Source organism: Hevea brasiliensis, chromosome 9, assembly GCF_030052815.1.
Source record: "Hevea brasiliensis isolate MT/VB/25A 57/8 chromosome 9, ASM3005281v1, whole genome shotgun sequence".
In the NCBI taxonomy this organism is placed as follows: Eukaryota; Viridiplantae; Streptophyta; class Magnoliopsida; order Malpighiales; family Euphorbiaceae; genus Hevea; species Hevea brasiliensis.
The window spans coordinates 10,410,458-10,428,153 of NC_079501.1; the positions used below are offsets into that span (position 1 = coordinate 10,410,458).

General features: G+C 35.5%; 3 protein-coding genes across 6 annotated transcripts; all 3 read right to left on the minus strand.

The window, feature by feature from the left end:
- Nucleotides 1-208: 208 nt before the first annotated feature.
- On the minus strand, nt 209-2,682 carry LOC110632030 (zinc finger protein 5). Its single transcript, XM_021780119.2, has 2 exons — nt 2,614-2,682; nt 209-2,477 (listed from the first exon to the last, which is right to left on the minus strand). The coding sequence occupies exon 2, from the start codon at nt 1,751-1,753 to the stop codon at nt 1,013-1,015; it is 741 nt and encodes a 246-aa protein (XP_021635811.2). The 5' UTR covers nt 1,754-2,477; nt 2,614-2,682; the 3' UTR covers nt 209-1,012.
- A 2,262-nt stretch (nt 2,683-4,944) lies between these two features.
- On the minus strand, nt 4,945-10,209 carry LOC110632047 (pentatricopeptide repeat-containing protein At2g03880, mitochondrial). 2 transcript variants are annotated; one of them, XM_021780138.2, is made up of 3 exons: nt 7,125-10,209; nt 6,223-6,365; nt 4,945-5,858 (listed from the first exon to the last, which is right to left on the minus strand). In XM_021780138.2, exon 1 carries the CDS (start codon nt 9,949-9,951, stop codon nt 7,522-7,524), a length of 2,430 nt encoding a protein of 809 aa, XP_021635830.2. In that variant the 5' UTR covers nt 9,952-10,209; the 3' UTR covers nt 4,945-5,858; nt 6,223-6,365; nt 7,125-7,521. The 2 variants fall into 2 exon arrangements, with proteins under 2 accessions (XP_021635830.2, XP_021635831.2); XM_021780139.2 differs by having other exon boundaries at nt 4,945-5,874.
- Nucleotides 10,210-10,339: 130 nt separating this feature from the next.
- Nucleotides 10,340-17,454, minus strand: LOC110632048 (uncharacterized). Of its 3 annotated transcripts, none has more exons than XM_021780142.2 (7): nt 16,944-17,454; nt 16,514-16,584; nt 16,011-16,060; nt 15,306-15,904; nt 12,155-12,235; nt 11,443-11,505; nt 10,340-10,758 (listed from the first exon to the last, which is right to left on the minus strand). In XM_021780142.2, exons 1-7 carry the CDS (start codon nt 16,995-16,997, stop codon nt 10,702-10,704), a joined length of 975 nt encoding a protein of 324 aa, XP_021635834.2. In that variant the 5' UTR covers nt 16,998-17,454; the 3' UTR covers nt 10,340-10,701. The 3 variants fall into 3 exon arrangements, with proteins under 3 accessions (XP_021635834.2, XP_021635832.2, XP_021635833.2); XM_021780140.2 differs by having other exon boundaries at nt 16,442-16,584; nt 16,944-17,450; XM_021780141.2 differs by having other exon boundaries at nt 15,336-15,904; nt 16,442-16,584; nt 16,944-17,447.
- Between the last annotated feature and the right edge of the window lie 242 nt (nt 17,455-17,696).

The window sequence follows — 17,696 nt, forward strand, 5'->3', positions numbered from 1 at the left end:
CTCTGCCACCAATTATCAAACTAAATTTAAATAAATATTAATTAATTATCATATCAGAAATCAATATTACTTTATAACTTTTTACCTTATTAATATTAATATTCTTAAAGGTTATACGTTTAATCTTCAAGGGGTTAGGTTGGTTAATATTATGACAAATATAAGTTTCCAATATTTTCTTTTTCAGCATGCACAGTCTATGCCCATGTATAGAATGACTAAAATTTCACCAAAAAAACAGAAAAGTCTGAGCTTAATTACAACCTTGCAGATCTTTCAAGTCTCGAGATGTGCAGGAGCAGGCACAGGCAGAAAGAAAAACGTTAGGGCCTGGAGGTTGGCTGGAGCTCTCCTGCAGCAGATGCCTGCGCAACCAAACATGAATTATGTGGAATAATCTGTGCGTTTGCGTAGATGTACATTGTTGATCCATGCTCGGCAATGAAGATTCCAATTGCACTGCTGAGGCATAGACTAATTTTCAGTCACACCTCTCTCCAGCATACAAGTTGTAATTTCAAGTCTTTCCTTCTCTAACCAACAAGAGAGACACACGGAGATTACAATCTTGGGATTTAGTTCTCATTTTGCTAGCAAGTCGCAGAATTTACGTCAATATATAATTGTAAATAAACTGAAATGAATAACTATGAGTATAATACATTAAAATCTTGACTCCTAAGTCCTGACCAAGCTCAAGCGCTCAAATTCTAGCAAGCGTTTATCAGCTCAAGAATGATTTCAGCTGAATATGTCTCACCATCCAATCTGCGAGCTCTCCTTATCCACAAAGTGAAAGTACATCATGTTTGTATGATTAATTTCATTAAGGGAAATTGAATTATAGATGACATTATGTGTGTATGATCCAAGAAAATCATCTTGATGTCTTTGACAGCAATCATTGAGATCAATTACCAGCCAATCAAGATCACGAATTTCTTGTGTATTGTCTCCCACCCGTCGAGAGTTGAAAGAAACGTGTGGGGCTTTTAATCTAAACTGGAACATGTTATATCCCAGTTCTATTTGATTGCAAACCAAGGCCTAAATGAAGATCCAAAGATTTACAGGATTGCTTGGAAGCAGGCAAAGGTGAAGGCTTCTTAATGACAGGCCTGTTCTCTCTGGATCTCCTAGGATGAGTTAAAGTGAACATACAAGTTTCTTGTTGGAAAGGGACCTGAGCAGGTACAGCATACCACTTTGGTACTTGAGACCCATTAAGATGGGAATCATGATCGTAGGGATTGAAACTAATCTGAGACTCCTCATAGAAGGTGAATTCAGGAGTACAGCAGGAGGGATCATAGAACCATTGAGTTGAGCCATGGCAATTGTAACTGAGGTTGTTCTGGAAAGGTTGAAGATAACAGCTGATGCTAGCCTTCCTGGCTTGAAGCTGCAATCTCTTCTTCTTCATTCTTTCCTTCTTATGGGCATTTTGGTGACCTCCTAAAGCCTGTGAATTTGCGAACTCCTTGAAACAATACTGGCACTCAAACTTCTTATCGTCAGGCTCGCCTGTGAAACTGTTCTCCTTGACAGGTTTCCTCCTTTCAGATGAAACATTGTTTGATGAATTCACACTTTCATCTCCTTCTGCAGACCCTTTCAGGCAGCTCTCATCATTCCTGTATGGATTCAGCTCAAACCCAAATAATTTGAGCTTCTTCTCAACACAGGATTCAGCAGAAAGACAATTTTCTCCATCCAATGTGGAAGAAAGAATTGTAGATGCTTCCTTATCCATCTATCTGGAAGTGAGAAAAGAAGGATATTTCGCAGTGCTTATACACCGTCTAGTTGTTTTGCTTCTCTTCCTTTTATAGTAAACTCTATGGTTTCCAACGATGCATTGCATCTCAAAACAGGATTATTTTTATAATCATGAACATACCCAAGGGTCAATAATAAAAACCTTTTTTTTTTTAAAGAAAAAAAGAAAAGAAAAGTCAGATCAGAGAGCCGTCTCATGCAATATTGGTTTAAAAAAAAAAAATTATTTTCCATATTGTAATAGATACATATCAAAGGTTCGCCATCGAAGAGGATTCAGTGTGCTTTATTAACGAGGAATTCCATGGTCTATAAGCAATATTAAACATATAAAAGCATGCAATTATAGTACCACTTGGATATTTAAAACAAATATTCCATTCTTAAGGAGAGGATAAAGGCATTATATTAATTGTAATGAACAAAAAGTCAAAGAAAGAAGGGATGAAATCACCTGGAAGGGAGGGGCTCTGCGTATCTAAGATTATTTTAGTAAACCAACTAATGAGTCAGTGGATTCACGTATTGTCATCTACCCGAGCTATCATATAATATACCAAAAAATTATCCATATATCATAGCTGTGGGTACCCAGTCCCATCACTGCAAGTCTCCAAATAAAATTTATAAAATGTTGAGATCTGTAGAAATGTGATTATTCAGCATTCGATGAAGCTTCTCTGTAATTATCCCCCCACCTACAATTAAAAAAAAGAATGCTTTAATATTGTCTATCTTGTCCATGTTTTGGGAATGCTAATTTAAAATAGTAGGGGAGAGTAGTTGCTAAACAAAGGAATATAAAGAAGTGGGCAATGATGCAAGCATATATACTAATTAAGGTCTTCAATAAGATCTAGGCATATCTTCTTAGAGCAGGCAAAACGCTATATTATATACCCAAAAGCATATATTTTAAGATGAATCAAGTCATCAATTAATATTATTGTATATAAAGGCAAAGCATTTGTGTTGGACAGTTGTTCTAGTTGGACCCCACTTTTTGTAGCTTTGGAGACAATGTTAAAAACTATTAGATTGTGTTGTTATTCCATTGTGTCCAACTAAATCTTCCATTGGTGGACTTCCTTGCACCAATGGATCTCTCATGCTTATCAGTTCCCACTTTTTTTCTCATCTATTCAAATCATTTTCTTGCTTTAGGAGAAGAATTCCAAGCAGGCATGTTGTCATCAAGCATTTCTCCATCTTAACATGTGGAATAAAATGAAACCAGAGATGGGAGATTGGCTCATGGTGACTAGGTGGGTGGGTGGGTGGGTTGATTGATTGATTGATTGATTTTAGCTCATTTCATTTCATTTATCCATGTGTTGATAGAGGATCAAAACGTGGTCCCTACCATTAGCCAACCTCCCATCTTATATATATTTTACTTCCATTCAGGACAAATCCAATGGAATTTTAACCATATTATGAAACCGCAGAGAATGCCAAGATTGACTAAGCCAAAATGAAAAAATAATTTTATCATTTGTTTAAGATTAAAGCAAATGACCATAGCTACGGAAGAAAGGCTTGGGTTGTTGTGGAATGATTAACATGTATATATGTATTTCCCACACCTCATTATGGCATATCTGAACAACCTTGCTGTGGATCAAAATATGACGGTTTGCAAGCAATCTGCTCCTCCTCTGCATGTCTATATCTGGGTCTGGGATTAAGACTTTCTTTCTGTACCTGCTTCACTGTATTTCCATCTAAGGGCTTCCTAGGCTAAAATAGAACTGCAAAAGCAAAGAAACTATTACAGAAAAATAAATGCAAACATATTCGGTTTAGCTGAACGTTTGGATAAAGAGGAAGTTTTCAGTGACTAGAGTTGTTACATCATTTTTTTTGTCTTGATTTTGCTCTTAGTAGTTAGATATTGTTTGGTAGCACAGAGAAAAGATGGAGTAGACAATTCAAGAAGGAGAAAAAAAAAGCTTCCACGAAACATCACTTGTATAATATGCTGTCATATCAGGTAGGCCAAAAACAGTGGAAGAAACCAGGAAAAGAACATTGGAAGGAACTAGGAAATTCATACTCCTGCAACAACACAACACACACCCATATTGACTCATTTATCAACCATCACATTCCTAGGAAACTTGGAAAATACAAACATAAGTAAAACAAGGAGACTATGTTAAACTATTGGTGACTGATTACTGCGCAAGAAATTAACAATAGACTCAGACAATGTTGATTTTTAGAGGAAAAATCAAACATAAATCTTCCAAATAATCGTATTTGATTATTAAGAAAACGGTGAAAAGCTAGGCACCCCATAGAAGTATGGCACCAGGCCTACATGGCAATTGGCAAAGATGGTAGTACAATCTTGACTAAGACAAACTTAGGCCATCCCGTTTCTTAGAAATCAGAGAACAGGGAAGCAAATGGCTTTTATTTTCATAATTATTTACCAAACTCCAATCCCAGCATCTTCTTTTTGGCAAAGAAAGACAAAAAATGACTTGGCATCCTATGATTGCTACCTACAATAGCAACAGAATTGAAAAGGCATATATTTTGAAAGAATATGACCCCCAGCACAAAGCCACTCTCCATCTCTCTTGCCACTTCGAACATTTAGTGCAGACGTCAATTCTACTGATTACAGAGGCACCATGAACTTCCAGGACCCTAGGATATAATAAAACTACCTAAAAGTAGTATGAACATGTTACTACCATCCCATAGAAGTGCATATATTAGAGAATGGATAAGACTATATAATATTGTTTAGTAAATAGTGAATTCAACCCAATTTGGCCAATCTTGAGGGCAATTTTACATGAGGAAACAAGGGTGTGAGAGATATCATCAAAATTCAAGAATTATACATTTCATAGCTGATGTCCTACTGGTGAACAAGGGAAGTGGTATAATGTTTTAGTATATTGTTCTTAACCAGCAATCACATCAAATTGTGCTCTCAGTTCGGTGGACAAAAATTCACAAATTTTTCCTATATCCTTTCATGAACTAATACTGTTTGGATTTTGTTATGTTGTTATCGGGGCTCAATTTTGCTATAGAAATGAATTTGAGTCTAAATTTTGTGAACTGTAAATGCAACGACACAAACCCACAGTAAAATCAAGATATTTAAATCTCGATCAAACCCATTTGCAAACATATGGAGCCAATATCAACGTTCATTCATACATTTACATAAAAAAGTCACTGGTCAAGGGACCAATTACATATCGTGATATATATTTCTTACTTTGAATAGTACAAGAGGCACTCTGCTTCTGAGAAGCACGAATAGCCTTCAGAATATCAAAAAAGCAGAATAGAATTTGATAATGCAGTCTATGAACTCAAGGAAACATACACGTAAAGATTGGAGATGCCAGAGAGTAAGTAAAGCTTACACTCGGTTGGAGACACCAGACAGACTTCAAAGACATTAGAACAACGATTTCCTTGGCTTTTTCATCAAACAATTGGTGGGCAACATTGGCAAACGAGATAATTTTATCATTTGAACTGCTGTCCGTCAAAGTAAATATATAAATGCAAAAACAATTAGATCCACACGGAGAAACACGCCAACCTTCTTTACCAAGTTGCAATCCACCGTCTGGCGTTTGTTAGTGAATTAAGATTTGTTAAAAATATATGAATCATATGTGGGAAAATCTGCCAAAGAACAAAAATCCAATTCAGTTGCTCCTAAAAATTGATATAACATCCATATCCAAGTTAATTCTTTACATTAGCATAATGTCACCATGAGCAAATCCTATATCCAACAATATTAGCCAATATTCTACATCTCAAAAATTTTGTGCTCCAATCTATCAAAATATTAAGCAATTTGGTACTTGTTGGATGCAAAAATTTGACTACTGATTCATGGAGCACTTCAAATATAATCTGAGAAGAAATGCAGGGTGGGACTTTGAAAAAAGATAGTACATGAGCCAACCATCACAGAATTTGAACTCATTTCCCAGCACAGCTTGGCTTTGAAAGTACAGTCATCAAGGTTGTCTCTTGGAATGAGGCATGACTCATGAAAGCAAGTAGAATATTTTTTTTTTCTCGGTCTCTGGCTGCAATTCAGACACCCTTCATTAAAAACAAACCGGCAACAATTTTATAATTGTATCAAATGCAAGTAATAATCACATTAAACAAATTTAAGAAGAATTATTTAAAGCATTGTGACATCTCACAGAGAAGTGACACCACATGCCCACAGCTCTTTCTTCAACTGGGAAAAGCACGTGCAACTAGTATATTGGGAATTTAGTTAACTCAAAAAGAGTCTCGATTTCATTGAAGATAAATTTTAGTTAGTTTTAGTGCCACAATGACTTCGAACCAGCAGGAAATATTAAAAATGAAGAACATTATTCAACTCATATCAAATTCAAAGTTACCAAATTGAAACATAAAAATGAAAGCAAACCACACCTTTTGTTGTTTGCTAGGCTTCCATGTGACAAGAAGCTATCCAAACTACTTCCTAACCTATCTCTTACTAACTGGTTAATTCCAGCACCTGGCAGAGGATAAGCAAAGTCAACCTCTGATACAGCTGCAGCTCTCTTTACCACCTGTGATGTTACACTTACAAGTCAACACAATTAAATAATAGAATGACAGATGTGCATGGTTTATCTGGCAATAATAAAAAATATAATCCCCATATTTTAGAAAATAAGCAATTGTTATTAATAAAATAAAAAGGCACCAATCAAGGCTAAACAATTACATGAACCTCAGTTTAAGTCGATGTCTGTATCTGCTTAGTTATATATTATTTAAAACATATGTTCATTTCTCTTTCCTACATTTTCTTGGCAACAACAACAATGCCTTAATCTCAAACTAGTTGGGGCCTGCTATGTGGATCATTTTTTGCCATTCAATTCTGCTTGAGACCAGTTCTACATCAATATTCACTGGTGCGGCTTGTATGTGTAATAAGTTTCCAATAGTTGGAAAAATCAGAAATTAATCATACCTAGCTTTGGTTTCAATTTCATGTATTCCAATTTCCTCCAAATGATAAGAAAAATAGAAAAGTCAAAACAAATTTCTCTAACGCACAATGCGGAACTCAAAAGGATAATTCATCTCAATTCTCATATAGAAGTAACAACAAAATGTAGTTGATCAATCATGTCCAATTACAAAAACCAATTGCAACACTTGCAACTTGTTTGAAAGGTACCGATGAGTCTCAACACTAATAAGCATCCCACATTTTTTTTCTTTTGTACAGCAACAAATTAGAGAGAGAAAATTGCAGCATTTGCTAGATCAGTAAATCTTACACATGATGTGTTAATTTTGAAGGCTGACTTCAATACCTGAGAATGTCAGTCCATCTGATGGGGAGATCCTCTAGGAAGCATCATCCAAGACAGCTATCATTATATCCTATAATATCTTCAATAACCTATTCAAGCACTCCTCTAGAAGGTTGTGTTGGATTTTCTGTTATGTCAGTGTTCCTTATTTGTTGTTACAGCTCCATCATATTGAAATCTTTGTGAAAACATCTGCTTCTGGATCAACTATCTGCTATATACTTCTCTTTCTAAATTATACACAATATGACAAATAAGCTTGACAATAGCAACCTTGAATGTGCAGAAGCTGCACTACTAAAATCTGGCAAAAATAGTATCAGGAATCATCTGTTTGATTTCAAGTCCATGAGAGACAGGTGCAGAGAGAATAATAAAGGATCAAAACATCAACCTCCTACCAGTAGTCTCCACAGGAACATTTTCCTTCTCTGAAATGATGGAAACAATTTGAATCCCTCAAAATAATATGGCGAAGATATACCTTAGATATATATTTCATAGCAGTATGGCAATCCCCACAAACCCGGAGATTCTTGAAAATACGTACTGGCGCTCTCTGTGGCAAAGTGAGAAGCCCAAAAGCAATAGCCAACTTCTCACTGTGATAAGCTAGACCAATCTCCTTACCTTCTTTATCCATGTCCTGAAGTGCAAAATTCATGTCTGGCACATAACCAGCTTCCTTGATCAATATAATTATCTCATCGATCTTTGAATAAATTTCATTCATCATTGGATGGCTTCTGTCTTCGGACATAAATGTGTGCACTTTGCTGTTAGACTCGATCCAACTGCATCCTGGTTCCTTATTAACCCCCCTGGATTTCATTAATCTTCTGATTCTTGCAGCATCTTCCCATCTGCCAGCAAGTGAATACATATTAGATAATAGTACATAAGGCACAGAATTCATGGGTTCCAATTTAAAGAGGTTCTTTGCTGCTGTCTCTCCCAATTCCAGCTCCCCATGTACTCTGCAAGCAGCAAGCAGTGCCTTCCATACAGTTGCATCTGGTTCTACAACCATTTGATTAAGTAATTCCTTGGCCTCATCAAGTTTTCCTGAGCGTCCCAAAAGATCAATCATGCAAGCATAGTGTTCAGGACCTGGCTTGATCCCATATACATTGTCCATTGATCCAAAGTACTGGCGACCTTCTTCCACAAGACCAGTATGGCTACAGGCAAATAGTAAACCAATAAATGTAATGAAGTCCGGTTTTGTGCCAGTAGCAATCATTTGATCATAAAATTGTAGAGAATCTTTTCCTCTACCATTCTTTGCATATCCAACTATTAGAGCTGTCCAACTAATGACATTCCGAGTTTCCATGGAGTCAAAGACATGATTGGCATCTTCTATGCCCCCACACTTTGCATACATTGTCAGAAGAGAGTTATCTACTGATAAGGATGATTCAAGACCAGATCTGATAATCGTTGCATGAACTTGCTGCCCAAATTCCATAACTGTCAGTTCTGCACAAGCACTCAGAACGCTGGCAAGGGCAATTTGGTCAGGACATACACCTGCAATTCTCATGTCACAAAACAACTTGATAGCATCTTCATAAGAGCCATTGTATGAATATCCTGTAACCAGGGAAGTCCATGAGATAACATCTTTGTCTGGCATCTGGTCAAATACCATAAACGCATAATCTAACTTTCCCTGTTTAGCATACATGTCAACAAGAGCATTGTTCACGAGCTTATATGCCCCAAATCCAGTTTTGACAATTAAACAATGGACGGATTTTGCATTTTGTATATCCTTCACGGATACAAAACAGTTTAACACAGATGGGTATGTATAATCATTAATTTTCATATTTCTTGCATGCATTTCATGAAACAAAGACAAAGCTTCCTCTTCAAAGCCCTCCCTCACAAACCCCACTATCATGGCGTTCCAAGAAATCACATCATTAATCTCCATATTCTCCAAAACCCTCTTTGCACTATTCAAGTCTCGACATTTTGAATACATATCCACCAATGCACTTTGAACAAATATATTGGCACCAAAACCACTCCTAACTATACAACCGTGTACTTGAACCCCAAAGTCACGAGCTGAAATTGCTCCACAGGCTGTCAAAATGCTAGGAAAAGTAAATTGATTCGACTCAACCCCTTCAGTTCTCATGTCCCTAAAACACTCGATTGCTTTAAACCCATCCCCATTACGAGAATACCCAGTAAGCATAGCTGTCCAAGTAGCATGATTTTTGCTATCAGCCACTATTTCGAAAAGATATTCAGCTTCCAAAATGCTCTCGCATTTGGCATACATGTCAACTAGACCGGTAACAACAAAAACATCACCATCAAGTCGAGTTTTTATCGCATACCCGTGAATCTGTTCCCCTCTTTGACGAAAGCCCATTGTGGAGCACAGCCTAATGACACTCCCTAAAGTGTATGTGTTAGGCTTTTGTCCTTCGAACTGCATTTGCCAATACAACTCAAAAGCTTCAATTTCACAGCCATATTTGCAGTAGCCAGATATAAGACTAGACCACGTGATTGAACTCTTCAATGGAGTCTCATGAAAAAGTAGATTAGCTTCAGTTAATCTCCCTGAATTGGCATAAGCAGCAATCATAGTGTTCCATGCAAACTTGTCCCTGCAAGGCATTTTGTCGAACATGTGGCGTGCCTCGTCGATACGACCACGTTTTGACAAATCATTCAAAAGTCGGTTTGATTCAATTCTTGAATAAGAAAACCCTATTGGATTTGCAATGTTATGAGAGAGATGGGTCAGGTTTATTTGTTCAAATGGACCCCAATACAAGTTTAAAGTTCGCACTCTATACATGCCCGGCTTGCTTCGCTGCTCTGTAACTCATCCACAGAGAGATGAGAGTTTTTTTGCTGCTGCCCAGCCTCCCCGCCGCTTTATGTTCTCCAATAAATTATGATAAAACATTTAAAATATTTATTAAAGATTGGATGGAGAGGGAGACGAAGTGTAGAGCTTAGACTAAATTGTAGACGCCAGACATTATAGCAATGATTTCAATTGCTTTTTCATTCTCCAGATATCTAAGCCAAAAAAAAAAATTATACAATTGGGCAAAAAGATAATTTTATCATTCAATTTTGAACTCCTGGCAATCAAAGTAATATATAAACATGAAAAATCCTCCTTCGCTCTGGCTTTTGCTAATTCAGCTTTGCTTAAAATATGTGGAAAATCTACGAAGGAACAAAAATCCAACTCAGATGCTCCTAAAAATTGATACAACATCCATATCCAAGTTTATTCTTTACATCATGAGCGAATTCTACGGATACAGCTTGAATACCGACAAGCATAATCGGGTATGTGAAAAAAGAATACATGAAAAGCAATCTAACAATAATAGTCAATATTTTACATCTCAAAAGTATTTTGCCGCATTCAATCAAATTCAAAATAGTAACCGAATAATTGTTGGACGCAAAAATTTCACTACGGATTCATAGAGCACTTCCAATCTAATCTGAGAAGAAATGCAGGGTGGAACTTCGAGAAAAAGAATTTGACCTAAATCCCCACCACAGTTTTGCTATGGTAGTACAATCATCAAGGTTGTCTCTTGGAACGAGCCGGGAGAGCCAGAAGAATCTTTTTTCTTGGTCCCTGCAATTCAGACACCCTTCATTAAAACACACCGCCAACCATTTTATTAGTGTTTCAATCGCAATTAATAATCACATGTGACACCACAGGCCCTCAGCTGTTCAACCAGGAAAACCACATGCAACTAGTAAATTGGGAATTTAGTTAACTACAAAAGAAAGCTTTGATTTTGTTGAAAATAAACTCTAGGCAGTTTTAGGGCCACAATACGGTACCACAGCCTCTACAATCTCTCATTTCACCGTCTTCACCCCTACGCCCTTTATAGTTTCTGATATGCACCAAGAAGAAAAGACAAAGAAGAAGAAGAAGAAGAAGAAGATTCTACCAGATCTACTCTAATGAGTATTCTCTTTATGCATCTATAAATAGCCAGTATGAATGGCTGCATTAAATTGAAAAATCAAACTCCAAATTGAGAAGGATAGATTTTATATCTATCACAGAAATTTACCACCTAAAGCTGAGGCCAATAATTTAAAAAATAAAAAAAGAGTAAATTCTTTTTTCTAAAAAAGAAGTTCCTCAACCTTTTACAGTATGCTGATTGCTGGATTTAGTCAAGTGCACTAAATCAAATAAATGTAGATAAACAAAGTAGAAAAATAGCACATGCTATATTAAAATGGAGTTCAACATCATAGAAAATGCAACCAAATACTGAGCAGGAGGGGAGGAAATTACCATAGGTATTCCCAGCTCTTTGAGGTCATTTTCCCTCATCTGCTTCAATGCAGTCATATCCACCTGTTTAATAGAACACATATATCATGAACCAAGTGAAGGGGGAAAAAGCAATCAATACCAGACCAACAAATCTTCACAAATTTCAATAATGGTCACAAGGAAAATCCAGCTATGGTGGTGTGATAAATTACTGCTCAGTTTACTTCCAAGTACAAATTTGAGAATGCGTCTTAAGAAAAAAATATTTGCAGATATACACATGAAGAATAACAGTTAACGGATGTCCATTCCTTCTTTTTTCTTATAACTGGAGCATATCAGCCACCACACAACCTATATTCCGAGACATCTCAAACACGCACACACATACACAAAAATCCACATTATATGTTATTATATGCTCTTTGAAAATATTCTGACATTTTGAATTTTGAATCTTGCAATTCCTCAGATATCACAGTCTGTAGTACTGGGCATCATATGCTACGCAGGTATGCATGTGTGAAACTGAAAGATGAACAAAAACAAAACTCTACAAAGAACAGAAATCAATCCAACAAACGAAGCCTTAGTCCGATAGCAGTCAAACTGCATAAATTTTCATGCTCCAACCAAAATTAAAATACATTTTTTAAGAAGATTATAAAGGGAAAGAAACAAATTTTATCCTTCCGAGCAATTCCATTAGAGCAAGGAAAACTTAACGTACTTCCTCAGCCTTAAAGATAATGGCATATTTCCCCAATCCCAGTGAATGCAACAGGCTTTCAACAGTCTGTTGTTCTTCACCCTACATGGTAATAAAAAATGAGTAAGGAGGTTAGCAGATGTTCTGAATGAATATCTTAAATACATAAGAAGCTAAAAATTGTCTCCCAAGCACAAGAAGGGCAGTAACACACAAAAACTATGGAATTGATTATGTATAAGCACTTAATAGAACAGTGCAAAAGAGCTATTAATGCTATGAGCTACTAATCAAAGAAGGTAGACTTGTGATTGGAAGGGCAATAAAGAGAATCAGTAAGCATAGGCATATAGGTCAAGTAGAAACTATCTCAATAACATAAAACTAAATTTCAGATAGAAATTGAAGATGGTCTCAAAGAGAAAGAGGATCTCTTCAAGAACAAAAGACAAGGAATCAATTAAATTTAAATCACAAATGAACTAATTTTGATCATTCCATCACATGTCAAATACAACCACACACACTTCGTCTGTGGTAGAGGTTTCTCCTGAAAGAAGCAATTAGCTTCTATGTTTTACTTGATAGCAATAAATAAGTCGCATGGATTCATGGAATTCATGTAAATACAAGAAACGCTACTATAAAACTAAAAAAGTTGAGTAAAACAGAACTACAAATGTTTACAAAAGCAGCATGGTTGCTAATGATCTATCAAGATGCTTCCTATCGGAATTATGACTCTTTGGCTCAAACAAAACTAAACGATTTGGCCTTTTCCCTTCACAAACACATTCCATCTAACTTATGCCCTTATCAAACTTTTATGAAACTATGAAATAAGTGTTTATCAAACTTCTATGAAACTATGAAATAAGTGTTCTGACACCTAAAGCTTGCCATAAATACAGCAGTTAGCAGTTGCTGATGGTGTCAACTAGCTTGACTAATGAAGTCTCCAGGCATTATTCCAAAAACCTGAGATGAATATCAGCTCACAATTGGGATTGGCTAATCATTGAACCAAAAACACATACACACAAAAAGCTGTATATAAAGGATGAAAGAGGAAGATGTAAACTCTTCTATATCGTATCAACCATCAGGAAGCTGACACAAAATAGTAGGGTCAAGCAATCTAATATTAAATCATTCCATATTAAGTAATAAGCATAAAGAAAACAAACTTTATTAAAAGAAGTTAAAAAAGTTCAAATCGTGACATTTGCAGAAATCTGCAGAACAGAAGTTTGATTCATGTCATGCCATTAACATCCTTAAGTGTATCTCAAATCCATCTCAATCTGCCAGTCATCACTTGAATAATTTTTCTGAATAGAATGAACCCACTTGCCTAACTACCTTTTGGTCTTAAGAAGGTTATTTTAAGCTTGGCAAGTGCAATCCAACTACATTACTAGATTCAGAAGTTGCTAACAGAATACCATCTCTATTTTGCATTTGTTGCTTCTGCTGGAAAAGAAAGTACAACTGAGTAAAGGATGGATAATGCAAGATTTTGACTGAAAAATCTCTATAATTTCTTTGTGTGACTCAGAAATAATAGATGACAGATCATAGATTTATAATCATATTCCATTTGAAGGCTGGCAACACTTAAAGGAGCAATAATCTCTGCTAGGTAATAAAATTCATTCTGCAACTTAAGCATGTGCACCTCCATGACCAAATCTAATGCCAACCTTCAAAATAAAACCCTGGAAATCCATAAATGGCAGAATCCACTTGTTTTAGGATAAAGAAAGATCAGTTGCCCTGTTGTTCTAATCAATAGTAAAGATACAATGCATCAGAATATCTGACAGAATCAAATTTTCTGCAAAAGGAATTCATTTTCTTAATTTTAAGATGAAACATTAAATCAAAATAATTCCTAAATTTAGTTTTCCTTGACTACATCATTCTCCCCTCGTTGAAGAAAAATGGACCTTGAGTTTTGTAGCTGAAGAATCAAATAAATGCCAACAGCATGGGAAACAGAATCTGCTGCTGCTGCTTTGATATTTTTCCATTTTCCAAAATTGGCTTTCCCCCATTTAAGGGTCTTCAGGACAGTTCCCATGATCTTTTTCTTCTTTCCGTCAAGCAGGCATTCTGATACGTACAGCTTAGTATTTAAACTAAACGATCCTGGAAATTGTTGCTAGAATCTTGAGATTCGATTCGATTCGATTTCTCATCCTAACGATTCGAATCTATGAGGTGAATCTCAAATGTACCTAAATCGTGACCAAATCTTATGATTCGATAGTAAATCGGACAAATCGATATGAATCTACCGATTTGGTTGATTGTTTTTTTTAGAGAGTTGCTAGACTCTATAGCTTCAAAATTTAAGATTTCATTTCAATTTATTGTGAAAAGTGCACATAAAACCTTCCTTTAGCTATTTTCTTCCACTAGCAATTCTTTTCCCTTCCCTCTTCTTTCTTTTTCTTTTTTTTTTTTTAATTTACTTCTCTAATTATAGTAGTCAAATTATGATATTTTATATTAATATATTCTAACCTTTTAGTTTAACACTATCCTCTTTTATTATCTAATTATTTGATCAAATTTAAATGAGAGTTTCAGTACAAGCACAATGGTAATCATTGTCTACATTCAAGAGTTCATAATTTATAACATAATAACAATATATTGTTTTATCATAAGCATCCTGCTTATTAGCTAAATGATAGTTCTATATTTATCTAAATATATCATTATGATATTTTTTTTACTTATTTTTCAGAATATATATCATTTTTAATTAATCTTGAGAATTTTTATCGAATCTTGCGATTCAATTCGATTCTCAATTCACAAAATGAAGATTATGATTTTCGATTCACAAAAATGAAAATTACGATTCTTGATTCATAAAATGAAGATTACGATTCTTGATTTGACAACTTTGAGAAATCTACCAGAATGTATGACAGCAGTGCATCCCTTAGACAACAATTGTAAAGAATATATCTCATTAATGATTGAAAGAACTTTCACCAGCAAATAATAAATAATTGGAAATAAACTTAAGAAAAGAAGCAGGAAAAAAAAAAAAAAACCCTGTCAGTAAGTGAACTTTATCAAATCAATATTGAATTGAACTTTGAAGCATGTCAGGATAATGTACACAACAAACTTCTGTGCCTGCTAATTTACGTACATGTGAAAGAAAAAGGTCAGCAAATTGTACCGCATATGAGCTCTTATGTAGAATCCCACTTGCTGGAGGACGAAGTTGGCCCACAAAAGGCACTGCAGGCTTTGTAGATGCTGCAGGCAACACAGACTTAGTCATGAAAGCTGTGGAACTGTTCACAGGCCTTGAAGCATCGAGAACATCCTTATTCATGTATGAAACTGTTCTTGCATCATCAAACGTACTGTTTAATTGTCTTCTTTGTAATTCCTCCACATTTCTGGGTGGGGTTAAGCCCCTAGAACTACCTATAATTCTATCTGGAGATCTCCTTCGTATATGATCCAATGTCCACGGAGAATAAGAATTTCTTGATGAATCTATCCGTGGTAAATTATCAGCACTTCTTGTAGGCGGAATTCGACCCAAGATACTATTGTCCTTAGTATCAGGCATGCGCTGCCATGCATCAAGACTACTGGGTGGAGGGCCTGAAGGATGCACTGCCCTAGACAACTTTTCACGGAGGTCCATGGTTTTTTGGTCATAATCACTCTGAGCTCTTCTACGATCATTTTTTTGCATGAGTTTGAATCGAAGGTCATCCTTACCAATGCGAACACCTTAGATTATTCAAAGGCACCAAGGTCAGTTTCTCCGAAAATGGGCCCAAAAAACTGAGAAAATAATTACATTTCAATGCTGGACGCTGGACAGCAAGTTTATTACCTTCTGCACCATTAACCCTCAAACTTGTCAAATAACTGTCTACTCTTTGCCTGCAAGAAGATGAAGTATAACAATAACATTATCCATAGCTAATGTCATTACAAAAGCATGCTCCTGAAAAACATACGCTAATGACACAAAATCATGCCAGGAAACATATCACAGAGTACAGCAGTTATATTTTACACCCACGCACAAATTGGCTAATATGACTTAAACACTCTAATTCTCCAAAAATTACTACAATCAACAAAAAATTAGAAAATGTAAGGAAGTAAAATGTCATTTCAAAGTCAGCAAACCACCAAAGATTGTGTAATATTTTAACAATTTCTTTGAACCACCAAGAAAAAAAAAAAAAAGGGCAATATTCAACTCATATCAAATTCAAAGTTACGAAATTGAAACAAAAAGATGAAAGTAAAACGCACTTTTTGTTGTTAGCTAGGCTTCCATGCGACGAGAAACTATCCAAACTACTTCCTAATCTATCTCTTACAGACCGCTTATTGCCAGCACTTGGCAGATGATCAGCATAGTCAACCTCTGATACAGCTGCAGCTCTCTTTACCACCTGTGACATTACACTTACAAGTCAATGCAAACTTGGTTTATCTGGCAATAAAGACGAATATAAACTCCATATTCTAGAAATAAGCAGTTGTTATTAATAAAAGAAAAGGACACCAACACAAGGCCAAACATTTACATGAACTTCAATTTAAGTAGATGTCTTCAAAACATAAATTCATTATTCTTTCCTACACTTTCTCGCAACCAAACAGCATTAGAAAAACAATCAAACAAATATTTAAGGAAACTGCGGAATCAACCGAAAAAAATAAAAAATCCCAAACAAGCAGCAAAACTCCAATTTGAATTGACATTAAAAAAAATGAGGATTAAAGGATTCAAATCGTGATACTAAAATACCTGACCAGTACGCCCAAGAGTAATAGTGACCCGACCTTTGGAAGCTTCGGCCATGACAAAACCCAAAACCCTAGATAATCAATTCACTAATAGGCTCTATATAATCAAGCGGTAATCCATACATAATCGAACTTTAACCCAAGAATAAGAACCCTAACCTCGTTATGAATAGAAACTTGAGTATAACAAAGGAAGAAAAATAATGGAAGACTGAAAGATAAGAGATTGGTATCAGATGGGTTAAGAAAAGCGAGAAAAGAGAGCGTGTGGAAGTTTTGCGTTTACAATAGAAAAAGAAATCGAAGGAAATGAAAAGAAAAATAAAAGAGAGAGAAGAAAAAGGAAATGCGCGAGAGAACCGCTGGATATTTAGCTAAACAATAATCAGGGTCAACGACGGACGTCCGATCACGAGACCGCCTCCTTTTTTTTTTTTTTCCCCCAAAATTTTCTACTCCGTCACTTGCAAGAGAGGAAAAATGCCACTTGTAGTTTTTCTTTTTTAGAAGTCCTTTAGTTAATGTAATTCGCAATTCCAATTGGGGCTTAGAAATTATTTTTAAGAAATATCTCAATTAATTTCCAGCGGATTCTAAGATAATTTTATTTTTTATAAAGTAAATTTTATATTTCAATTAATTACTTTTAAATGAAAAAAAGATATGTATTGTTCTAAAACAAATCAAATAAAGAGAAAATAATGTGATTACAGAATGCATCTAATTTTTATTAATTTTATTTATTTTTATTAGT